We start from the raw sequence: 25,873 nt of genomic DNA, 5'->3' as shown, positions 1-25,873 counted from the left end.
ACCAAGGGGCCACAGGCCACGTGAACTGGCATGCAGAAAAGTAAGCAATGTAATGTGTAATCACGGTCCAGGCACAAAATTGCCAAGGAATTCGGCAAGATAATGACATACACAGAGAAAGCATGCAGAAATGTTTTTCTAGCTATTTTCTAGGATGTCAACAATCATTTTCAAATTGGTCTTCCGAGCAGATAGAAAAAAGAATAAGAAATAGGAAAATGATTTGCAGAATGCATAAAAAGTGCTGGCACTGGGATTGGGGAGGGGGCAGGGGGTGTCAGGGTGATCCACATTGAGCCCCATATGTAAATTATCAATTATAATTAAGATACTTGCCATGCATGGAAATGCTTGAGGAAATAAAGCACCAACGTTCCACAATGGCTGCAGTGCTTAAAAAGTGAAAGAGGTGTGACATGCAAGCACAAAGATAGAAATCAGACGTTCCCAAACCAACATTATACCATTTATATAAAAAAAGAAGAGCCAACAATGGAATGGAATGCACTTGTGAAGAGAGGAGTTTTAGAAGAGTTAACTACTGGTCTGGAAAAAATTTACAATTTGGACAAAAGCAAAGAAAAGAATAATAAAGCTAGAATGACAGCATATCAGTAAGACCTTATTACGCTATATGCACCACCTGGTACTGTACTACATACATTATGAAAATATGCTGCTGCCGAGATACATATTGCAGCAAGTTCTGAGATACGTCATAGTGTCTCATTATAAGAACCCTCCCAACTCATTAGCATGAGTGGAGGATCAGGTACTCAACTGTGCCACTTAGGAGTGCCTCTCTTTAGCAGTATTAAGTCCTGGGTGTATAGAATTACACAGTTTAATCCATTGGTATTCCATCCTTTGTAGAGTCTGTGTGAGGTCGCCACCTCTCTCAGGGATGCATGCCACTTCAGTTACTTGCCAAACAAGATCTTCAGCAGTGTGGTGGAGTCAAAGGAAGTGTGCAACCAATGGTGCATTTGTTGCTCCACACCTTATTCTGCTGCAATGTTGGAATTTCCTGGTCTTGACCAGTTGCAATGTTTGCCCTATGTATGCCAATTTGCACGGACACCAAATACAATAAATAAAGTTTTTGAAGTTGCAGTTGGAGAAACCCTTCATCTCAGTCTTTAAGGTGTCATGTTCGAATGTTTTAGTGTCTTTCATGTACTCACACGCTGCACAATCCCCTCAGCGATAGTGCCCTTTTATGGGTTGAATGCCCCAAGTGTTTTCAGTCTTCTGTTGGTGTTTAGACTAATGTCCTTAGTGGTGGAGTGAACCAAATACTCTTAGATATTTTTACCTCTTTTGTAAGTGAACAGTTAGAGGGTTCCATACTCTCTATAATGTGCCAATGTTTAGTGATGAAGTTCCTAACTTGGTTGGTATGTGGACTGAATTTGATGACACATACCAATTTGTTCAGGGACGTTTTACTCTTGGTCTGTATTAATTCTTCCCTAGGACAGTACCAAGCACAGTTAATGGCAGAATTCCCAATCCTCTTAGGGTTGCCCCTGTTAAGTCATTTTTCCTGTAGAATATTATCCCCCTAAAGTAATCTACATTGTAATCCCCAGAGCACCGTGAACCCCCACCACAAAAAGCCCAGCCCACCCATGTGACCCCACCCACCATTTGAAGCAACCAGACCTACACTGGTCTGAAAGATGAACTGCATGCTCTCCTCACTTTCCAGCTATACCACACCCTACCCGCGATAAGCTTTACGAGTGTGTTCTGTAAGGAAGAGAGAAAATAGTTCCAAAATTATAAAGAATTAACATTAATAAATCAACATTAAGAAAAATAGAGACCTGCAACTGAGCTAATCACCCTTAGATCCCAGCAATAAACAGCTGTATTTGCCTTAGAGCAATCCAGAAGTATCCAAGCCCCCTACACCAGTGGGGAAGATCCCCACTTAAAGTTAACTTCATAGCCTAACATTCATAATTCACGGCCCATTAAGCTAGTCCGTCTAGATATTCTTTGCCTTGATTTTGGAGGTAAAAACCGGGTCACATTCTTATGAGTTATCTTAGATCTAGCAGTGTTCATTAGGTACGCCTCCGCCCCTTTCTCCAGATGGGGCTTTATGAGCTGCCTGAGACTCCCGGGTCTCTGCACCATAATATGACCCAAGTCAAGCCTAGTAAAGAAAGTGAAACCATTTAAGTTCTGTTTAGAGCTGGACGTGCCTTCTCAAATACAGGTTGTCTTAACAAGAAATTTCCAAAATAGACAATAATTGCACTAGGCTTTAGGGAGCTCCTACCATCTGCCTGGACTGTTTTCTTTAGGGCATGTAGAAACCTATGGGCCCTTTGAATCTGTAAGTTCCAACTCCAGGAAGCGACCTTAAACAATTTTACAGCAAGGACCTTACATCATCGCCCTTAACACTTTCCTCAAAACCCAAAATTGGTAAATTATTTCTCTGTTGCTGGTTCTCAAAATCATCTGTTTTCCGCCAGCTTTCTACAGTCTGAGACTCTTTCTTAGAGGATTGTTCTTTGATACCCACCACATCTGTTTCCAACACTGTTTCATGGGTCTCAACAACTGCAATCCTTTCACCAATTTCAGTACAGGCTTTAGAGATCCTCCTGACTACCCCAACTCTCACTTTATTACTGTTCTATCGGGTCTCCTAATGATGTTTCATCATAGTGCATAAATAAGATCCAATGGTAGAGGCTCAGCTAATCCTTCTGGTTGATCCACTGCATTCTGTGGTAGGTTCCCGAGGTTATCATAAACTGACAGAGTTGAGAAGTAATCCCATTTCAAACCATGAATAGCCTGCTTGCCGTTCTTCTTAGCCATTTTGTTCAGGCTCTTTCCTGGCTTGCATCTTCTTGATACGTCAACCATAGCTGTGTCACTAGACCCGACTGATGAGGCACTCAAACACTGTCGGAATCTGCCTCAGATAAAGTACTAGCATCGCTAATTTGGCTTGAAACTTCGGACAGGGAAAAAGAGGTGCTCCCCGGTTTCTACAACATCCAAGTTAGTCTTACTACGTTCTTTATTGACTCCTGTATCTTGGGACAATTTACCTTCTTGATGCAAAGGCGCTCTGATGCAATAAGCCACTGATATCTGGTCCTCCCAATAAGCTAGAGCTTTTGCTAGTTCCATTCGTACTCTAACTGATTCCCACAGAGTACTACAACGTGATGCTTTCCAAGTTCTAAAACCTGCGTTTTCCTGCTCAGCCCAAATACTTCACCAGGATGCAAGTTATAGTTACATTAGAGCACGAGTTATAGTTACTTGAAATAACTGTAACTATTACAGCTGAATATCTATGGTTTTGTACTTTTAAAGTGTGAGTCTGGCTAGAAAACCCCTGAAACCTTTGTTTTTTCGTGAAGTCATTTTAATTACTATAAGTTAATCCAACCGTCTCCCATGCCCACCCTAAAACCACCTTATCACCCAAAAACCCATACCCACCCTAAAAATAGCCCTTGCTTCCTAAAAAGCCGTGCCCACTCTAAAACCTAAAAAATCCCTTACCACCCGCAAACCCATACCCCCCTAAGACCTAAACTTGTCTTTACCACCCAAAAACCCATATTCACCCTAAACCATAATGTTACACTTAGCACTCCAAAACCCATACCCAACCTAAACCATAAATACAACCTTGCCACACAAAAACCCATACCCACCCTAGACCCTAAAATGACTCTTCCCACTCTAAAACCCATACCCACCCTAAACCGTAGAAACTCCCTTGCCACCCAGAAATCCATACCTACCCTAAAATTACTCTTGGCACCCCAAAAACCCATACCCACACTAAACCCTAAAAATGAATGTATTTATATACTTAATAATACTTACCTGTAAAACCTTTACAGTGAATACGCCTTTACCATTCATTCCTTTCCAACACAATATGTTGTAATGGCATGGGTTGTAAAGACATATTTGTAGTAAAGGCATGCAGGTTAGTGTTGCATGCGTGGTTAAGTCTGTGTGGTAATGGCATGCAGGGTTCAACCTTTGTTGTAGAGGCTGTTTACCCAATAGCACTTCACATAATTTCTGTGACAAAATGTACCCCCTCATGTTGTTCCTTTCTAAATTAAATGTTTTAAGTTTTACCAGTTGGATTCAATGAAGATGGCTTCAGGTGTGCAACTTTTTCATCATAAGTAAGACTGTTAGCACTCTAGTTGTTCTTTAGAACACTCTGGCAGGCTGCAGTAAATCACAGGGGAATCAACTGACCTGCTGCTCCTATTGAAGTACAAAACAAAGATATATGAGAACTCACGTAAAACGCTTACTAATTTTTCTTTCTACATCACTTATCATAATTTCTATGACTAAATGAACTTCCTCATTGTGTTCCTTTGTAAATTAAATGTTTTATTTTTTACCAGTTTGATTCAATCAAGAGCTTTGATTCAATCAAGAGCTTTGATTCAATCAGGAGTTTTTATTGTCTCTCACTGGTGTGGTAAGAGTATTCGGGTGGGAATAGTATTTTAAGGGATTAGGATTAGGGTGGGTGAAGGTATTTGGGTGGCAAGGGTATTATTAGGGCTTAGGGGTGGATAAGGGTGTTTGCAAGATGGGTATTTTTAGGGTGGTTAAAGTTATTCGAGTGGCAGGATATTTTTAGGGTGGGCAACGGTATTTGGGTAGTAGGGATATTTTTAGGGTGAATAAGGGTAGTTTTTACGGTTTAGTTTGGATGAGTTCACTACTTACGCTTTTGTTGTGAAGCCATGTGCTATAAAGGCAATGTGTGGTAATGAACATGTGGTAATGGCATGTGTTGTTCCATCATACAGCCCCTTGTCATAAGATGTGGACACTGATGGTAAACACATGCAGTCCATTTACCATAAATTTACCATGGGCGAATCACAGTTGTTGCTGATTCCATGCCAGAGCAGGGGACTCCCCAGGATAGTGATGATTGTGAGGATGGCTTGCTCCCCCCCACATTATACATTTGACGCCTTCCACATGGAGAGAATGGCATTTGTCCTTGACACCTCATCTGAGACTGAGCTTGACCTGCCACTTGGGCCACACATGGAAGCAAGTGCCTCATTTGCATTGGCAACTAAGGAACTAGAATTGAATCTATCCTCGAATGAGACCAAAATAAATGTTCTAATGAAGTTTTTGCAATCTGAGCCAGCAACTTCTGAGCCATTATTTCTTTTTAATAATACCATTACTGATACTTTGATGGCTACTTGGTCAAAGCCTTGTTCTTGGCCGCCTGTGAAGAGGCAGTGGCCAAACATCACAGACTGGCACCTGGTGACCCTGATTTTCTCATCAAGCACCACACCTCTTGACAGCGCTGTCTAGCACGGTGCCCCGTAAATACTGTTTGTCTGCTGGGCTGTTACACGTCCTTTGGACCATGACTAGTGAAATCTTGCTGGGAGTCCAAAGATAAACACTAAGTGGGACATTCAGTTCTTGTGATGGTGTGTGATTTTTAGAGTCCATAACTCCAGCACACCCACACTACTTCCCTAAGAAGCCTGTGACTGTTTGCCATCACTACCAGTTAGTCAAGTGCTGAAAGGGGTGTATTTAGCCCAGTTTGCAGAGCTATAGGGATGCACTACGGGACATTAGAGGCAAATCCAACCAAGCTTCATGGGTGAGGCAGAGTGGCCCCTACTTGCCTGTGGCCCTCACAAACAGAGCCTGACAGCAAGTGATAAAAGCTGGCAGATGAACTATGCCCTCAAGGTGGGAATGCACTCTTCGTAATATTTCATTCACATCTTATTTTTGTGGTGTTATGGCAAGCTGCAGCCTGATCTAGTTTCTGCACATCTGTGTATCTATCTTGACCTGGCTAATGTGATGGTTGAGGCAGGCAATTTTTTGTTCCTACAGAATTCTGTGACAAACTGCTTGCCATTGTATTCACTTACAGAGATCAAATAATTCTAAACTGTTTTAGCTTCTTTTTGGAATACCACCTCTTTCAGTCTGCCAGGTGTTAAGCGCAAGAGTTTGCAGATGACAGATACGACTATTGATTATAAAGTTTGTACTTCTAAACACAAAGATTGCAAATAGTGTCTAGCCATCATAAAATAGCCTTTACTTAAATTCTAATACCACACTAAATCTTGGATTCATTTCCAAAATACCTTGTTACATCGCTTATTTTCCCAATAATTACTTTCTGAATGTCTTCCAATGTTAAAAAGGTAGGTAGAGTATCATATAACACACAGTAGTTCCAGTTACGTACCACATCACAGTACCATTGTCTGACAGCTCCCATTCCTTTTGTGTGTTCCAAGGCTTTCTTTACCAACATGGTCCAAAAACAACACCTAAATGGTTGAATGTGCAAATGCATTATCCAGTCTCTGTCGCTGATGCAAGTTTACTTCTCTCTGGTTTTCAGAAATAAATAAGTATAAGGTACCACAGGGCTGGAAACCATCAAGTATCCATGATTTTAAAATGTAAAAGCTCATTTCCTATTGACAAATGTTTTCAGAGAATGTGATTAGTCATAAGCACCATAAAGCATTAACAAACTATCTTTTATGTATCTGCCCAGCATGGTCGCAGTCAAGTGCGAGCATCTCAACGTTGGGACCTTCCACGTTAGACAGCAGTGACTATTTTAAGCTTGGTAGTGTTCCTCTGCACTAATATGAATTAGGTTAATACTGAGGCTTTTAACAGAGAGGACAATTTCGACCTTATAGTCTATATAACAGTGCTCCATTGCTTTGGTTTCTTACCTCACTGAGTAATATTCATGAGGAACGTTTCAGCTGTGATTGAGAGGACTGTGATGGTGCGCTGAAGCAAGATTACCATCTTCTGAGATGTCTGGTCTCCATCCTCATCCCCCACCTGTCCACCACATAAAGGCTGTTCATTGGTGACCATTCCTTATCTGAATGAATGTTTGAGGCTGCACGCTTGACTTACTGAGCTTTTTTATTTTCTGGTTGGTAGGGGATACTCCCTTGGTTTTAAATATGAGCTACATTTCAGCCTTAGTCATGTTGGATGTGTCATCGTGTCAGACCTTCCACCATCAATCATTTGGTAATGCTTTGGAGGTGTGAGGCAAGCCCAGTATTTAAATAAATAGTTTTTCTTTGTAGATTGCACCAGAAAAGACTCCTTTTGAAATCAGCACCAAAGGGCTGGAACTCAAACTTAAAATGCATCAGTGTTTACATTTTCATGCCTTAAATCAAAGGCCTTCTTTTTACTCTTGGCCTTACGTCCTGAATGTTTACTTCACCTACTGGTAAAATATGGTGTTGTGGTTTTAAATTGTTGTACTTGCAACATAAAAAATGATTCTTCGGGAATGAGGATTATGAACATAAGATATTGATACTTTAGTTTTGGATTTGCTAGTTTCATTGCCATTTGCAAAATTATTTTGGTAAATTACTTTTAATGCTATTGTTTGTGGTTCATGATGATTTTAAGAAATGGCTCATTTTTAAGTACCTTAACCCAATAGTTTAAGTAAAGTTACTTAATTTTGGCTTCACCAATATAATTTGCCTTTTTTACTTTATTAACTAATCATAATTGCTGTTTTTGTTTCGCTAGCGACAGAAGTTGCGTGAGCGTCTCCTACTGCAACAGCAAAACAAAAATGCTGGCCGTCAAGAAAAGGGGCTGGAGAATCCAACCACTTCACCACATACGGGCCCACCTCCATCTTGGCAGCATGAGAATCTAAATCGACAGAATGAACTTTTCAGCAGACCCCCTCCGCCTTACCCTGGAAATAATCAGACTGCTATGCAACAAGGAAGTGAAAGATTTCTTAGGCCCCAAGGAAGTGAACGGTTCTCTGTGGCACCAACAAGTGAAAGATTTGCTATTGTTCCAAACGAACAGTGTGGGCCATTTCCTGTTAATGGCCAGTTTAACAGACCCCTATTTGCAGGAGACGTTTCTTCCATAGGACCGAGACCTCATGGTCAAAGGTATGCTACAAAAATTGAAATATAACTGTTCTAATCCGATTTTTAGATGTTTTGTGTGTTTAATATTGCAACACCATAATCATTTACTTGGTCAATTAGAGGTACATTCTAATTGTTTCATAACAAGCGTACTTATTAGAGGCACTCCCAAGGTACCCAACTTTCACAGACTTAAATATTTTGTCTTATATAGTTTTTCTGTTACCCAGAGTAGCTGTTACCACGTTATGAACTCTGAATAAATGCTAGTTGCATACCATGCTTTTATTAAACTTGGGCCTCCTCCACAGCCTGGGCAGTGGTACACTGAGTGGTTTGCATAAAACCTCTTTCGTAACATAACCATATAGTCTGAAATTTGCACTGACTGACTTATCCACAACATTTTGTTATAGAAGAATATGTATTTGATAATTGCACATGGTATGTTGACTTGGTTTCAATGTGCCTGTCCTCGGTCATAAAATGAATAGATTTGCTTTTCAGACAGATGTCCTTAGTTTATCTCATAAGCCATGCTGTAGAAGTGGGTAGCATGCCTTTTGTAATTTTTACATACATTTATTTTAAAATGATGTAGGAAGCTGACTCTTAATGTGGTATGTCAATAATTAGATTTACCATGTAAAGAGTCCAGGGATTCCCCAATGAGTGGACAGGGGCTTGCTATGCAATCCCAAAGTGTGCTCTATTTGAAGGTAGGGTGGTAGAGCAGCCTTAGGCTTAACACAGAGGAGTGCAGGACATTAACAAATACACACAATAGTCAATAAATGAAACGCACAACTCAAGGAGGAGATCTACACCAATTTATACAAATAGCAGGTACCTTTAAGTATATTTTGGCATCCGAGAAAAATCATTCAGGTAAGTACATTAATAAATATAAATTATTTTCAGTTTAAAAAGTGAGCACTTAGTAAAATTTCTGAGTTGTGCAATGTTATCCTATGGAAGGCAAAACAAGTTTTGCAAACAGGTAGAGTACAGCGACTTACAAGACCAACCTCTAGGAGTTAAGGTGAATGGTGGGCAAGGTTCAAGGCAGCACCAGCAGTACACCACCAGTGGCAGGAGGGGCGGCCGGATGCAGGGTGCATACTGGCGTTGGGTACCCAATGCGTGTCAGTGGGGATTGGTCAGTGCGAATAGGCTGCAGGTTGTGGCCAGGAAGCCAGTCAGGCTGAAGCAACAGCTGGAATCTGACCTCACGATGCTTCGACACAGGTAGGCATCATTCGTCCTCTTCCCCATGGCTCAGGGGCTACGAATGCAGAGATATCTTCAGGTGTTGAATTTTCCTTACTGGAGCGGTCGTGGGAGAGGAGGGCTGCATGCAGAGGCTGTAGGCCTCATACGGGAGTCCAGAAAGAGTAAACCCATGATGGGCACTTACTCTGGAGGGCTGGGGCACCCTGTTGGCCCTGGTGGCCCAATTCAGCTCGGGCCGTAGGCAACAGGTGCAGTGGGTGCTTCAGGTGTCGAGTTTTGGTGGTTCCGGAGGCTTCAGAGTCCTTTCTTTGGAGTTTGGAGGAGAACAGGCCTGTTGTTCACGGGAGGTTTTGAGTCTTTATCGAAGGCTGGCAGTTCTCTCTGATTTCTGAGGTCACAGCTGCAGGTGCAGATTTCGAAAGAGATGCAGACAGGCCGGTAGGTTTGGTACTAGGTCAGCTTCTGCTTCTCTCCTCTTTGCTTTTGGGCCTCTTCAGTGTCCTTGGTCTTCTTAGGTCATCAGGATCTGCTTCTCTGGAATTTAGGGGCTTTCAAAGTGTTACCTACCGTTTGATAGTGACAGGACAGGCCCCTTTTAATGTTGATTAAGTTCCTGGACACACCTCAGCTAGTCTTTCTGCCAAGGGAAGAAAATGCCTCCACACTCCCACTCCCATGCCACTCTCACTGCTCTGGGAACTGTTTTCACACCTCTTTCTCCTAATTTTGGGTAGCTACGGGCTGACCAGTTGCTGGAGATCTAATACAAATTGACCTCAGCACCTTCAGGGTAAGGTAAAGGTTATTCATTATCTTAAGTGTTGGAATAGAGTCTGTAGCTGGTACAAGTCAAATTGATAGAATAAAGCAATGGTTCTCAGTCTGTGGTCTGGGGACCCCGGGGGTCCGTGAAGGCTCCTTAGGGGGTCCGCGACTGCTTAGAAAATGTAATAATTTTAACAGATTTGGTCCCCAGCTTTCAGTAATGAATCAGTGGGGGGGTCCCCGGATTCCAGTAATGGTTCAGTGAGGGTCCCCGGGTTCCAGTATTGATAAAGTGGCGGTCAACAGAAGTCAAAAAGTTGGGAACCACTGGATTAAAGTGTCTAATCTAAACTTTAACTTCCCCTATGTGCCTGTTACCAGTGAGAATGGCATATTTGGATCTAGTAACTGGGGGGACATATATCTTCTGTGGACACACATATTCCACTTTTAAATATTATGCACCATACATTTTGGGTAGCAAGGTGTGCTTAGAGGTGACGGATTTAATAATTAAAACCAGGTTTTTTTGCCTGTCAAAGAGTGATTTAAATGGGTCTGGCCTGCAGGATCAGCACTGCTGCTGTCAGGACATACAAATTAGGCATAAAAGCTGTGTGTTCACTGGCACTGTAGTGGATGAGACAATAGGTGCTACATTTCACGAGTGGCATTTAATTTTCAATGTCATAGGTCTAGTTCTGCACCATATACTGTGGCCTTACTTAATATTCCAATCAGGTTTTAAGCCAATTTCATCATGTTTTAGGGATAGAGCACACACTGATGACCTTATCGTACTATTCCAATGTTAGTGTTTAAGATTACCAGCAGATGACTCCTAAGCCAATCAAAAACTGGGAGTTCTACCCAGAAAGTGGTCACTTTACAACATTCCTCACATTGAATGGACCTATTTTACAAAAGCCATATTTTCACTCAATCATGCATAAACATTATATATATATATATATATATATATATATAGTTGATGGCATGTGTAGCTGCAGATACACATGCTGTGCACTGTTCCTGCCATCTAGTGTTGGGCTTGGAGTGTTACAAGTTGCGCATGGGCATCGACTCCATCTTAGATTGTTTTCTTTCCGCCATCGAGTTCAGACGTGTTCCTCTTCGCTCTGTGTTTCGAATCGGGAAAGTATTAAAATAATCGAAAATCCGTCGGTATTGTTGCGTTCGGGACCGGTTTCCTATAGATACATCGGCACGACGAGACAACCGCTTCAGCGGCCCTTCGGGGCTTCTGCACCCAGCCGAGGCCTGGTCGGCCCGACCACACCCGTCGTCGAAGCCTCATGGACCAGAACCCCTTCCGTTCTGTCCAACGTGCCACGCCAAGTATCCTTATACAGACCAGCATCGGGTCTGTAATCTGTGTCTGTCACCGGAGCACAGGGAGGATACCTGCGAGGCCTGCAAGGTCAGTCGAAAAAGACCTTGAGAGATCAGAGGGCGAGGCGCTTACAGATGGCGTCGAAATCTGCACAACACCTCGACGTCGAAGAGGAGGGGATGGCTATCTCCATCCAGGAATCGGATGAATCCGACGGAGACCGACAGTAGGCCAAAAAGTGAGTACGCGTGCCCCGACCCATCCCCAAAGTCAGACAAAAAAGCAAAAGCCCTCGGGGACGCCACTGCCTGAAGGCCATGGCTCGACCCACAAAAAAAGCAGTGACCAAGCAACATCTTCGGCACTGAAAAAGGCCGAAATCATGCCGAAGTCTTTCGACTCGAGTCGAGAAAAAGGTCGACATAGACTGGTCGAGACCACTAAGCCTCGAAAGAGCCTTTCGGAGCCGAGGCCAACCATGACAATGGGTATTTCGGTGCTGAGGAAGCCGGCTTCGGAGCCGAAAAAGACTTCTTACACAGAAGAACATGGGCTCTCCAAGCAACTTAAAGAGAGGCACAGGTTTGAACAGGAGTTGGATGTGGAGGAGTTTGATGAAAGTCAACCAAGATTACAGATCCAGAAGGATACTGGAAAAACTCAAATTTAAAAGGAAATTTTCACACACAGGCAGAGACTGAAACTGATCATCCAAGAGCAAAAGTGGCTAGAGAAAAGTCACCAACTCCACATTTCTCACCAGAAATATCACCACCACATTCGCCACAAAGGACAAGGTCGCCATTTGGCACGCCAACTGCACAGTCACCCACACATACTGTGCAAACACAGGAAGATGTAGATCCCTGGGACCTCTACGACCCACCGGTTTCAGACAACAGCCCTGAGTGCTACCCCTCAAAGCCATCTCCTCCAGAGGATAGCACCTCCTATACCACAAGTATTAGCCAGGGCTGCGACATTCCATAATGTCACTATGCACTCTGAACCATTGGAGGATGACTTTCTTTTCAATACCCTGGTATCCACACATGCATCGTATCAAAGCCTGCCTATGCTACCAGGCATGCTTAAACATGCACAACAAGACTTCCAAGAGCCGGTCAAGGGAATGGCCATCACACCGCGGTTGGAGAAAAAATATAAACCACCCCCGTCGGATCCTGTGTTCATTACACAGCAGTTCCCTCCGGACACTGTAGTAGTGGGAGCCGCAAGGAAGAGGGCAATCTTGCAATCATCAGGGGATGCACCACCTCCTGATAAAGAAAGCTGCAAATTTGACGCAGCGGGGAAGAGAGTTGGGTCGCAAGCTGCCAGTCAGTGGCGCATCACGAATTCACAGGCCCTCCTTGCCCGTTACGACCGAGCCCACTGGGATGAAATGAATGATATCATTCAGCATCTACCGAAAGAATATCAGAAACGGGCTCCACAGGTGGTTGAGGAAGGACAAGCCATCTCCAACAACCAGATGCGTTCGGCACTAGACTCTGCCGATACCGCTGCAAGAACTGTAAACACGGCAGTCACGATCAGGAGGCATGCCTGGCTACGAAGTTCAGGTTTCAAACCTGAGATACAACAGGCAGTGTCAAACATGCCGTTTAACCAGCAGCAATTATTTGGGCCAGAGGTGGACACCGCCATCGAAAAAATGAAAAAGGACACGGACATGGCCAAAGCCATGGGCGCGCTCTACACTTCCCAGGATAGGGGGACATTTAGAAAGCCACAATTTAGGGGAAGGTTTAGACAGCAACCCTCAGTCATCCACCTCTCACACAAAACCCACCTATCAGTCACAATACCAATGAGGGGGGTTTCGTGGTTCATTCAGGGGACAATTCCCAAGAGAAAGGGGAAAATGTCAGCCTTCCAAGCAGACCCCCGGTAACAAACAGTGACTTCAATGTCACACTTCCCCAACACACATCACCGCTAGGGGGAAGATTAACAAAATACCACAAACATTTGTCAGGCATAACCACGGACACATGGGTTCTATCAATTATCCAACGTGGTTGCTGCATAGAGTTCACACATTTCCCTCCAGATGTTCCCCCAAGAGCGCACAAACTGTCGGCACAGCATCTAGACCTGCTACAAATAGAGGTACAGGCACTATTAACAAAACAAGCCATAGAACTAGTACCTCACCACCAAAAAGGAACAGGGGTTTACTCCCTATATTTCCTTATCCCCAAAAAAGACAAAACACTAAGATCAGTTTTAGATCTCAGGACATTAAACATCTTCATCGAATCAGAACATTTCCATATGGTCACACTACAAGATGTAGTTCCCTTAATAAAACAGGGAGAATACATGGCAACACTGGATTTAAAAGATGCGTATTTCCATATACCCATCCATCCATCTCACAGGAAGTACCTCAGATTTGTCATACAGGGCAAACATTACCAATTCAAGGTATTGCCTTTCGGGATAACAACAGCGCCCAGAGTATTTACAAAATGCCTTGCTGTAGTATCAGCTCACATAAGGAGACATCACATGCACGTATTCCCATATCTCGACGATTGGCTAATAAAAGCCAACACTCAACACCGATGTCAGTCACATGCAATATGTAATAGATACCCTTGACAAACTAGGGTTTTCTGTAAATTACCAAAAATCTCACTTGCAACCATCCTAACTACAACAATACTTGGGAGCCACACTCAACACACAAAGAGCAATTGCCACTCCAAGCCCACAGAGAGTTCAATCGTTTCAAACTATGGTGTCAAACATACAACCAAATCACCAATACACAGTCAGATTTGTCATGAAACTACTAGGCATGATGTCCTCATGCATCGCTATTGTCCCAAACGCATGACTACACATGCGGCCCTTACAACAGTGCCTAGCAAAACAATGGACGCAGGCACAGGGTCAACTTCAGGATCTAGTGTTGATAGACCGCCAAACACACACTTCGCTTCAATGGTGGAACACTGTAAATTTAATCAAAGGGCGGCAATTTCAAGACCCTGTGCCTCACGCCATTATCAACAGATGCTTCCATGATTGGGTGGGGAGCACGCCTCAACAATCACAATATACAAGGACAATGGGACAATCAACAAAAACTACACATAAATCACTTAGAACTACTAGCGGTCTCCCTAGCACTAAAAGCTTTTCAACCCCTTCTAGTCCACAAACACATTCTTGTCAAAACAGACAATATGACAACAATGTACTATCTAAACAAACGGGGGGGACACACTCGTCACAACAATGCCTCCTAGCACAAACAAATTGGCATTGGGCAATTCACAACAACATTTGCCTGATAGCACAATATATACCAGGCATTCACAATCAGTTAGCCGACAATCTCAGTCAAGATCACCAGCAAACTCACGAGTGGGAAATACATCCCCAGATTCTACAAGATTACTTCTACTGCTGGGGGACACCAGACATAGATCTTTTAGCAACAAAACGCAAACTGCCAAAACTTTGCATCCAGGTACCCACACCCTCAGTCCAAGGGCAATGCTCTATGGGTCAATTGGTCAGGGATATTTGCTTACGCTTTTCCCCCTCTCCCACTCATTCCTTTCCTAGTCAACAAACTGAGTCAAAACAAACTCAAACTAATACTCATAGCACCAACGTGGGCTCGCCAACCGTGGTACACCACACTGTTGGACTTCTCGGTAGTACCTCACATTAAACTCCCAAACAGACCCGATCTGTTAACACAAACACAAACACAAACAATAGATCAGACACCCCAATCCAGCATCGCTCAACCTAACAATCTGGCTCCTGAAGTCTTAGAATGTGGCTACCTAAACCTTTCAAATGAGTGTATGGAAGTCATTAAACAAGCAAGCAAACCGACAACAAGGCATTGTTATGCTAACAAATGGAAAAGGTTTGTTTTCTACTGCCAAGCAAACCAAATCACACCGTTAGATGCTTCCATACAAAACATTGTGAGTTACTTACTACACCTACAAAAAGCAAATCTCACTTTTTCTTCTATCAAAATTAATCTCACTGCAATCTCTGCTTACCTGCAGATTAAACTTACAAAGTCACATTTTAGAATCCCAGTTATTAAAGCCTTCGTAGAAGGACTATAAAGGATTATACCTCCAGGAAAACCACTAGACACCATGGTTAATTTTTGTTGTGTTCATTTAAAAAAAAAATTGTATGGGGAGCGACTCATTAGGCAAGGGTCGCTCCCGGGGGGAGCAAATTATTTTTAGGCTATTTTTCGGGTGTCTAGTTTTCAGACATGTCTGTGTTTGGTAGGTTTTCCTAGATGGCTGCAGAGGCCAGGACCAAAAACGCAGGTGCCCCCCCCCAAACATGGGTAGTTGCGTATTTGATCATTTTGATGTGTCCAAATAGTGTTTTGGGGCATTTCCAGGTTTCCTGTCGCAAGCATTAGGCCTACCCACACAAGTGAGGTACCGTTTTTATCAGGAGACGTGGGGGAACACTGGGTGGAAGGAAATTTGTGGCTGCTCTCAGATTCCAGAGCTTTCTGTCACCGAAATGTGAGGAAAAAGTGTTTTCTGGCCAGATTGTGAGGTCTGCAAAGGACTCTGGGTAACAGAACCTGGTGAGAGCCCCACAAGTCACCCCGTCTTGGAGTCCCCTAGGTGTTTAATTTTCAAAAAGCGCAGGTTTGGTAGGTTTCCCTAGGTGCCAGCTGAGCTAGAGGGCAAAATCTACAGCTAGGCACTTTGCAGAAAACAGCTCTGTTTTCTTTGGGAAAATGTGATGTGTCCACATTGTGTTTTGGGACATTTTCTGTTGCGGGCACAAGGCCTACCCACACAAGTGAGGTACCATTTTTATCAGGAGACTTGGGAGAACGCTGGGTGGAAGGAAATGTGTGGCTTCTCTCAGATGCCAGAACTTTCTGTCACAGAAATGAGAGGAAAAAGTGTTTATTTGGCCTAATTTTGAGGTTTGCAAAGGATTCTGGGTAACAGAACCTGGTGAGAGCCCAGCAAGTCACCCCATCTTGGATTCCCCTAGGTGTCTAGATTTCAAAAAGGTGCAGGTTTGGTAGGTTTCCCTAGGTGCCGGCTGAGCTAGATTCTTTCTACATTTTTTCCTTCCAAATGCAAGACCGTCTGTAAAAAAGCCATCAATTTGAGAAATGGCCTGTAATTCACATGTTAGTATGGGCACCCTGAAATTCAGAGATGTGCAAATAACCACTGCTTCTCAACACCTTATCTTGTGCCCATTTTGGAAATACAAAGGTTTTCTTGATGCCTATTTTTCACTCTTTATATTTCAGCAAATGAATTGGTGTATACCCGGTATAGAATGAAAACCCATTGCAAGGTGCAGCTCTTTTATTGGCTCTGGGTACCTAGGGTTCTTGAACCTACAAGCCCTATATATCCCCACAACAAGTCCAGCACACGTAACGGTATATTGCTTGAAAAAATCTGACATCGCAGGAAAAAGTTACAGAGTAAAACGTGGAGAGAAACAGCTGTTTTTTTTTTTTTTTACTTCAATTTCAATATTTTTTTAGTTTCTGCTGTTATTTTCTGTAGGAAACCCTGGTAGGATCTACAAAAATTACCCCTTGCTGAATTTCGAATTTTGCCTACTTTTCAGATATGTTTCGCTTTCTGGGATCCTGCATTTGGTTTCACACCCATTTCTGTCACTAACTGGAAGGAGGCTGAAAGCACCAAAAATCATAAACATGGGGGTATGTCCCAGTAAAACGCCGAAATTGTGTTGAGAAATTGGGTTTTCTGATTCACGTCTGCCTGTTCCTGAAAGATGGGAAGATGGTGATTTTAGCACTGCAGACCCTTTGTTGATGCCATTTTCAGGGACAAAACCACAAGCTGCCTTCTGCAGCCCTTTTTTCCCTTTAAAAAAAATAAAAAATGAAATTTTTGCTGTATTTTGGTTAATTTCTTAGTCTCCTTCAGGGGAACCCACAAACTCTGGGTACCGCTAGAATCCCTAGGATGTTGGAAAGAAAGGACGCAAATTTGGCGTGAGTGGCTTATGTGGACAAAAAGTTATGAGGGCCTAAGTGTGAACTAGCCCAAATAGCCAAAAAAAAGGCCTGGCACCTGAGGGGGAAAAGGCCTGGCAGCGAAAGGGTTAAACAGACATGTGGAACTAGTTATAACCTCTTTAACTCCGTTTAGAGAGTAAACAAAATGTGCTGGATATACGGTGACTTGTGTGTATATATATATATATATATATATATATATATATATATATATATATATATATATATATATATAGTATATTAATATAGAAATTAGTCTAATAAAAAAGAACTAACAGGTACTCCACAATGTGACCATCTTAAATGGTGAATCAGACAAAAACGGGCAATCTAAATTGCGATGGATGTATATAATTCAGAAGAAAATACAAATGAAAAAGCAAAACAGAAAATTATATATTCAGTTTGACTAATAACATCAAATTTTCCTTTGTATTTATTAAAGCAGTTTTTGCCTGATGCCTGTTCATGTGGACGGTTGTTTTATTAAATCTGATAGAGACTTCTAGTTGCAGATTCCTTACCTTTGAGATCCCACTAGATGTCAGACTGGATCCGGAGATTTTCGTGAGCAGTACGTGTAGGAAGCTGGCTTTGTATATACTATATCAAAATGAGATATTGTGTGCACAGAGTCCAGGGGTTCCCCAGAGGCGTAACACAGGCTAAAGTAGATAATACTAATGCTCTCTTTTGTGGTACTGTGGTCGAGCAGTTAGGCGTATCAGAGGATAGTGCAAAGCATTTGTTGTACACACACAGGGAATCACACACTCAATGCATAACTCCAAACCAATGGTTTTTATATAGCAAAAATATATTTTGTTAGTTTATATCTAGAACCACAAGATTCAAGTTGCAGGTAAGTACATTTGCAAATAAGTATCCAACATATGTATGAATACCACTTTGTTTCAATTTGGCAAGTTTAATTGTTTTTAAGAAAATAGCAAATATCTGCTTTAAAAGTTGACAATGCAATTTTCAGAAACAGTTCAGGGGGAAGAAAAGTTAGTACAGTTTTGAGGTAAGTACAAGACTAACAGTTCCTGTCTCCGGGATTTAGGATGTCCACAGGTTGGAGTTCAAGTTAACCCCAAACACCCACCACCAGCAACACGGGGCCGGCTGGGTGAGAAGGTCAAAGTTGAGGTAGATTTAAAATGGGCTCCTTTAGGGTCTCTGGGAATCAGGCCTGCTTACAGGTAAGTACCTTTCTCTTCGGAGGGCAGACCTGGGGAGTTTAGGGCAGCACCGGGTAGGCCACAGGTCAGCACTAAACACATCTTCAGTGGCACAGGGGCGGCAGGGTGCAAACACAGCGTAGGGCTTCTAATGCTTTTCAATAGGGGGACCCCGGAGGTCACAAAGATGCTGCAGGCTAGGTCCAGAGGGTCGGCTCTGGGAAACCATAGGCTGGACAAGGAGGAGGGCCGCCTTCTGAATGTTGCTGGACCGGCGTCAGATTCTCCAAGGCAGGGGGCTGCGGGTGCAGAGGTATTTTTGGACATCAGGAATCTTAGTTCTGTTCTTTTGCGGTCAGAGGAGTACTCTGGATTTAGGCTTCAGGCGTCATCGTGTTGGACAGGCGGGGTCAACCCAGGGTGTGCTCTAAGTCAGAATCGGCTGGGGACTAGCTCTAGTCCGTTGGGCCACCTGGACATGGGCCTTGGGTGTCAGGTGCAGAGTGGGCAGGACCTGCGGATCCGGGGTGGTTTTCGAGTCTTTTGCTGGTGTTTCTTTATGGAAAGGGCTGCTGTCCACTGGAGATCTTGATCCTCTGAAGCTTTTAAGAGGTTGCTGGTCCTGCAGGATGCGTCGCCTTTTTGTAGCTGGGCCTCAGAAGCGGGAGACAGGCCTGTAGAGCTGGGGCCAAGTTATGTTGATGTTTTCAGTCTTCTCTGATGGGGGTCAAGCCCCTCCACCTAGTGCAAGCTTTGTTTCTGGCCCCGGAGAACATAAAGGTTCTCACCCCATGTGGTCAGAAGCTTGTCTGGAAGTGGCAGGCTGGCACAGACCGGTCATTCCTGCACTAGAGGCTTGGCTAAAATACAGGGTGTATCTCTAAGATGCCCTCTGGGTGCATTTTTCAATAAACCCCAAACTGGCATCAGTGTGGGTTTAATGTGCTGAGACATTTGATACCAAACTTCCCAGACTTCGGTAAAGCTTTTATGGATCTGTGGAATTTGTAATGACAAACTCCCAGCCCATATACTCACTATGGCCACACTGCACTTACAATGTCCAAGAATGGATTTAGACACTGTAGGAGCATATTGCTCAAGCAACTATGCCCTCACCTGTGGTATAGTGCACCCTGCCTTAGGGCTGTAGGGCCTGCTAGAGGGATGACTTAACGACGCAGGCAGTGGTTTGTGGGCATGGCACCCTGAGAAGAGTGCCATGTCGACATTTGTCTTTCTCCACACCAGCACACACAACCTTCAATGGCAGTGTGCATGTGCTTGGTGAGGGGTCCCCCAGGATGGCATAATACATGTTGCAGCCCTTGGGGACCTTCCCTGGCCACAGGGCCCCTGGTACCATAGGTACCTTTTACAAGGGACTTATCTGTGTGCCAGGGGTGTGCCAGTTGTGGAAGCAATATACATTTTTAGGGAAAGAACACTGGTGCTGGGGCCTGGTTAGCAGGATCCCAGCACACACTGTCAAGTCAGCATCAATATCAGGCAAAAAATGCAAAGGGGTTAACCGTGCCAAAAAGGGCACTTTCCTACAATCATATGCGATGGTGAGGAAGAGGCTAGTGGAGGTCCTCGACCTTGAACTTCCCTCATTGGCAGTCAAGACTAACCTCTTGACGGAAGTGGCTCAACCTGGAGATTTCCTCTTCAGAACCCCTGCTCCCCTTCAACAAAACACTGACAGATGTCCTGCTGAGAACTTGGTCCAATTCCATCATAGCGGCTTCTGTGAACAGGACAGTTGCCCACCGTCATCGCCCTGCCCAAGGTGACCCAAGTTTCCTCAGCCAACACCCCACCTCTGAGACCCTAGCTGTCCAGGCCTCAACTTCCCATGACGCATTCCCTGCCACTCCCCTGGACAGGGAATCCAAAAGGCTGGGTACCTTGGGAAAGAAGATGTTTTCTTCCTCCAGCCTAGGATTGCGGTTCGTGAACATGGATAGGTTTTTGGACCTTTATGCCCATATGCTGTGGATTATGCTGATATAGGGCCCAGAGGTGTCACAGGCCGTCTTCTCCCAAGCAGTGAAAGATGAGAGCGATGCAGAAAAGTTAATCATTAGGTGTGGATTGGACACAACTGACTCTCTGGGCAGAGCGGTTTCATTGACAGTGGCCTTGAGGCGCCACACATCTGGCTTTTTGTAGGATATCCAGGCCAACCTCATGGACATGCCCTTCGACTGGACCCGTCTCTTTTGAGAGAAGGCAGACTCTGCACTGGAGCGCTTTAAGGACTCTTGGGCTAGGGCCAAGTCTTTGGGCCTCTCAGTGATCCGTCTGCCCCAGTCTGCCTTCCCCCCCTTCGTGGCTACAGAAGGGGTGTGCCACTACATCATCCCTCTGCCAGGCACCATCTTATGCAAGCTTCCTAAACTGTGCTAAGACATGGACATGGTGCATACAAGACCTCGTGGGTCAGGTAGCCAGATATTTTCTGCCACCACCCCTTTGGCGTCTGCAGTTTCCAAGCCTTCCTAGTATGGTTCTGCAAGACAATGGATGCCCAGTTGGAGGGAGAATCTAACGTTACCTCTTTAAATGGCAATCCATTACATCGGACAAATTGGTCTTGCAGATCATTCAGATGGGCTACTCCCTCCCCTTTGAGTCTTCACTTCCCCTATACTGCCAACTCAAGAACGTCTGGCAGTGGATCATATATCTTTGCTCCAAGAAAAAGTTTGGCTCTATTGGCAAAGGGAGCTATAGAGAGGAATGCGACTGATGTTATTCTTACAACTTTCTGATTCCCAAAAAGAACAAAGGACCTTTACCCCATTGTAGACCTCTGAACTGTCAAACTCTTCCTCAAAAAGGAGAAATTCAAGATGCTCACTTTAGCTTTGGTCTTGTCTGCCCTAGACCAAGGAGAATGGCTGGTAGAGTTGGACTTGCAGGATCCGTATTTCCACATTGCAATCGTGCCTGCCCACATGCATTACCTGTGGTTCAAGGTAAGTCACAAGCACTTTCAGTTCATGGTGCTCCCTCGGGTGTTCACCAAGGTGGTAGCAGTGGTCTCAGCTCATCTGCTGAGATTAGGGGTATCAGGTTGCCCTTATCTAGATGACTGGCTGTTGAAGCTGGTCTTGCCCCAGGCTGTTCTCACACCTTCAGACTATGGTGGACCTCCTGCGTCCACTGGGGTTCACTATAAACTTGCAGGAGTCAGACCTGACTTCTTCTCAGATCCTCCCTTCATCGGAGCAGTTCTGGACTTAGTGCAGTTTCGGGCTTATCTTCCAGAGCAGCAAGTCCAGGATATTCAGGCTATTATACTAATGTTTCTGCCTCTGTTCTGGATTTCAGTGAGAATGACTGAGGCTACTGGGCCTCACGGCCTCCTACATCCTGTTGATGAATCATGCCAGATGGCATATGTGGGCTCTGTAGTGGGACCTGAAGTTCCAGTGGGCGTAACATCAGGGGAATCTCTTTGACATGGTCTAGATCTCAGAGGGAACTGCAGGGGACCTGCAGTGGTAGATGACGAACCGCAGTTTGGTCAAATGCAGACTCCTTTCCCTTTCCCAACCAGATCTGACAGTAGTGACAGATGTCAGTACTGGGGTGGGGCGGCCATCTGGGAGAGGTGGAGATCAGAGGACTATAGTCTTCTTCGGAATTCAGACTCCACATCAACTTGTTGGAGCTCCGAGCGGTTAGATTGGTATTGAAAGGATTCTTTCCCTCTCTCAAGGAAAGGTAGTGCAGGTGTTCACGGACAACACAACCACCATGTGGTACTGCAACAAGCAGGGTAGAGTGGTGTTATAGACCCTTTGTACAGAGGCTCTGCATCTCTGGACATGCCTGGAACATCTCCCTGAGGGTTCAACATCTGGTGGGCTCTCTGAACATCAGAGCGGATTAACTCTGCCGACAATGCTTAGTCGATCACGAATGGCATCTCCATCCAGAGGAGAGACAAGGTCAACAGTGGGGAGAGCCTTTGTTAGATCTGTTCGCCTCCACAGAGAATTAACAATATCAGCAGTATTGTGCATTACAGTGTCCAAGGCGGCACTCGCTCTGCTAACTTTTTATCTCAAGTGTATCTTAGGCCCTCCAGTCAACCTTTCCGCCCATATTACTTCTGCCCAAAGTTCTCAAGAAAATAAAGAATGGCAAGGACCAAGTGATATTTGTGGCTCTGGACTGGCCACAAAGTCTGGTATTCCGAACTATTGAGCATGACCATCAATCCTTCAATCATACTGCCCCTTCGGGAGTATCTTCTGTCGCAGCAGAAGGGGAGGGTTCTCCACCTGATCCTGTCCAGTCTCAGCCTTCTTGCATGGAGGTTGAGTGGCGGCAGTTGACAGCTTTTGACCTTCACTGAAGTCTGTAACCTTATCCTGTCAGCCAAAAATCCCTCCACCAAAACGGTATACACGTTTTGCTGAAGGAAATTTGTTGCATTGTGTGCAGACAAGTCTGTTGACCGCCCTCTGTGCCCCTCTTTCTGAGGTCCTGTTGATCATCCTTTCTCTGGCCTGGCAGGGCTCCACTCTAGGCACTCTCAAAGGTTACCTATCTCTGAATTTCCGAGGTTGCCAGATCAATCTTCTTTGTTTAAAGCTCCTATTGTTAATAATTCCCTTAAGGGCCTTACCCATATGTTTCCTCCATCCACATTCATTATGCCCCAATGGAATTTACATTTGGTTCTGACATTCCTAATGCGCCATTTGAGCCTCTTCACAATTGTCCTTTCAGGCTTCTAACATTAAAAACAACCTTCCTTGTGGCCATTACATCTGCCTGCAGGGTGAGTAAGCTGCAGGCCTTGACATCTAAGCTGCCCTATCTTTCCATCTATCCTGACAAAGTGGTGCTTCGCACTAAGGCTTCCTTTTTGCCAATAGTGGTCACGCCACCTTTCATGTAGGCCAATCCATCACCTTCCCTACTTTTTCCGTCCCCCACATCCTTCTAAGGAAGAGAAAGGACTGTGAGAAAAAGCCTCTTTTTGACATGGCTAGCCCCAACTATCTGTCTGGTATGTGATGTAGCCTAGATGATGTTAGTGCCAGGGCCCCTGCTAACCAGGTTCCCTGGGTCAGAGCTCTTTCCTTAAACTGTTGTGATGCATTGACACAAATGGCAACACCTTTAGCTGCAACTGTATGTCCCTAGTAAATGGTACCTAGGTATCCAGGGCATGGGATACTAGGGGTAGGCCACTGATTGTGCCACTCTCTAGGGCCATGCACTCAGCTGCAACCAGTCCCACCATTGTAGGCTGAGTGCTCTGGTGCAAACCTAAAATACAAACTCAACATGGCATACTGCCTGTTTGACTAGTCCACTCTACACTGCATGCACTATTGGTAAGACACCCCTCTGGCAGTCCTTCCATCCCTTCCATCCCTGTGGCAGGATGCACTATACTGTATGTGGTGGCATAGCTGCATGAGCAATATGCCCCCACTGTGTCCTTGCCAAACCCTGGACATAGTGCGTGAACAGAGCAGCCATTTTAATCCTTTGCTGGATACTAGTCAATATGAGTTTCACAGCTATACGATGACCACTCTGAACCCTGTGTTGTTTGGTATCAAACAACTCAGAATGATACATCACAACTGATACCAGTATTGTATTTAATAACAAACGTACCCAGGGGTCACCTTTGAGGTGCCCCCTGCAAACGTTAACTACTTTGTTATGGTTCCTGAGTGGTCCTGACCAGCCTGCCACTGCCAAACACAAATCTGCACCCCGAGGGTGAAGATCCTTCTCTCTGGGATGCCGAACAAAGCCCTTCGTGGGTGGAGCTTCAAAGGACCTACTGCTTTTGAAACTCTAACTCCAGGCCTGCTGCTAGCAGCAGATGGCCAATAAGTGAAATGGGGTGTAATAACAGGGGACTACTGGCGCTCAGGACACTAATTGGCCAATTATAACATTAGGGGTTGCCTACACAAGGGAAAACACCCATCCCTTCGAGGTTCAAAATGAACCCAACAATACTTAACACAATGTGAGGCCCCCCTCGCCCAAAGTTTTCTATTCACAAATCCAGTAAGTCAAAACTCAAGTGAGTAAAGTTCAAAAGAACGCAGTCTGAAATATCACGCCAATCTTTATAAGTACCAGCAGATGGCCGCCCTCAATGCAAACCCCCACTTTTTACGGGAGCAGCGCGCAAAACTCCAAAGGACAGGAGGAGTGGCCCTACCTGGCATGCACCATCCCTAAGGTTTTGAATGCGAAGTGTACTTTCTATTTCATTTTCCTCCATTTTAGATGTAAGGAAAATAGCCAATCAGGTGTAGAGAAGTGACCTCTAACCACAGGAAGTGGTCACTTAGTGAGTGTAGCCACCCTATATTCCCCCTAAATTGCCCACCAAATACAGTATTTAGTGGGCATCCCTAGACCAAGAAATCAAATTCGACAAAGAGAAGAAGGCCAGCACCAAGACGATCCAAGGCACGAGAACTGTGGACCCGCCAAGAAAAGGCGTCAAGCACTGCCTGCTGCACCCAGGACCTGACAAACGCTGCTGGACAACTGGAAAAACTTGAAATAACCAGAGAGGACCTCCAGGCTTCGCAAATCACCAGAGAACTCCTTCGAGAGTGGAGGTACCACTTTGAACCAACAAGCCAGTGAGGTACATTTTACTGACCAGATGCTAACTCGGGAATCGGATGCCACAACTGGACCAAACGTCACCCTGAAGACCACGAGGACAAACCCTGCCAGTGTGCGAAGTTTGGTGGCACTGGGCCCTCAAGTAGCTGAATCAGAGCAGTACCATGGGTTTTGGTCACCTGACTTCGGAAACCAAGAAAAACATCCCACCTGGGACTGTAAAAGGACCAGGAGGAAGTTCCAGTGAAGGGACTTCCGAAACACCCCGGACCTCCTGCCAGAGTGCCCCAGTTGTCCTGCAATCGACCCTTGAACCAGCCTACCCCCTGCTTCTGAGTACATCTGTGTGTACAGCTCCTGGCTCATTGACTCACTCAGCACCCGGCTGCCCTGTGCCCTGCACAGAGGATCCAGCTGTGCTCTAAGATTCCCCCTACCCCTTGCGACCTTGACACTCCAAGGGGACCCTCAGGATTCACCTTTTAAACTTACCTGTGCAGTACCTTTCTAAGTGGTCGCCCACAGTGTCCCTGCACTAGCTCCAAAGAATTTTCCCCACTGCTCCCGGCGGAACCGGGAGCCACTCAAGCTTCTCCAGCTGGCACAGTGTGCCCACTGACGGCCTCGACCAACCTGCAAAAGAAGAACTTGATAAACTACTGTATGATTTTATATGCAT

The 25,873-nt window shown here is 44.7% G+C and overlaps 1 protein-coding gene across 11 annotated transcripts in view; it reads left to right on the top strand.

Annotated features, from left to right (window-relative positions):
- The window catches only part of KMT2C (lysine methyltransferase 2C), a 1,516,687-nt gene that overhangs the window by 1,024,233 nt on the left and 466,581 nt on the right, over positions 1 to 25,873 (top strand). For all 11 annotated transcript variants that reach the window (XM_069211124.1, XM_069211114.1, XM_069211120.1 and 8 more), the window contains one exon: positions 7,609 to 7,991. In XM_069211124.1, coding sequence (XP_069067225.1) covers positions 7,609 to 7,991 — 383 coding nt within the window. The remainder of the gene's footprint in view (positions 1 to 7,608; positions 7,992 to 25,873) is intronic.

The sequence above is a fragment of the Pleurodeles waltl genome, chromosome 10, assembly GCF_031143425.1.
Source record: "Pleurodeles waltl isolate 20211129_DDA chromosome 10, aPleWal1.hap1.20221129, whole genome shotgun sequence".
Classification (NCBI taxonomy): Eukaryota; Metazoa; Chordata; class Amphibia; order Caudata; family Salamandridae; genus Pleurodeles; species Pleurodeles waltl.
Note: the sequence above shows the minus strand (reverse complement) of the source record. Positions and strands in the feature narration are given on the sequence as shown.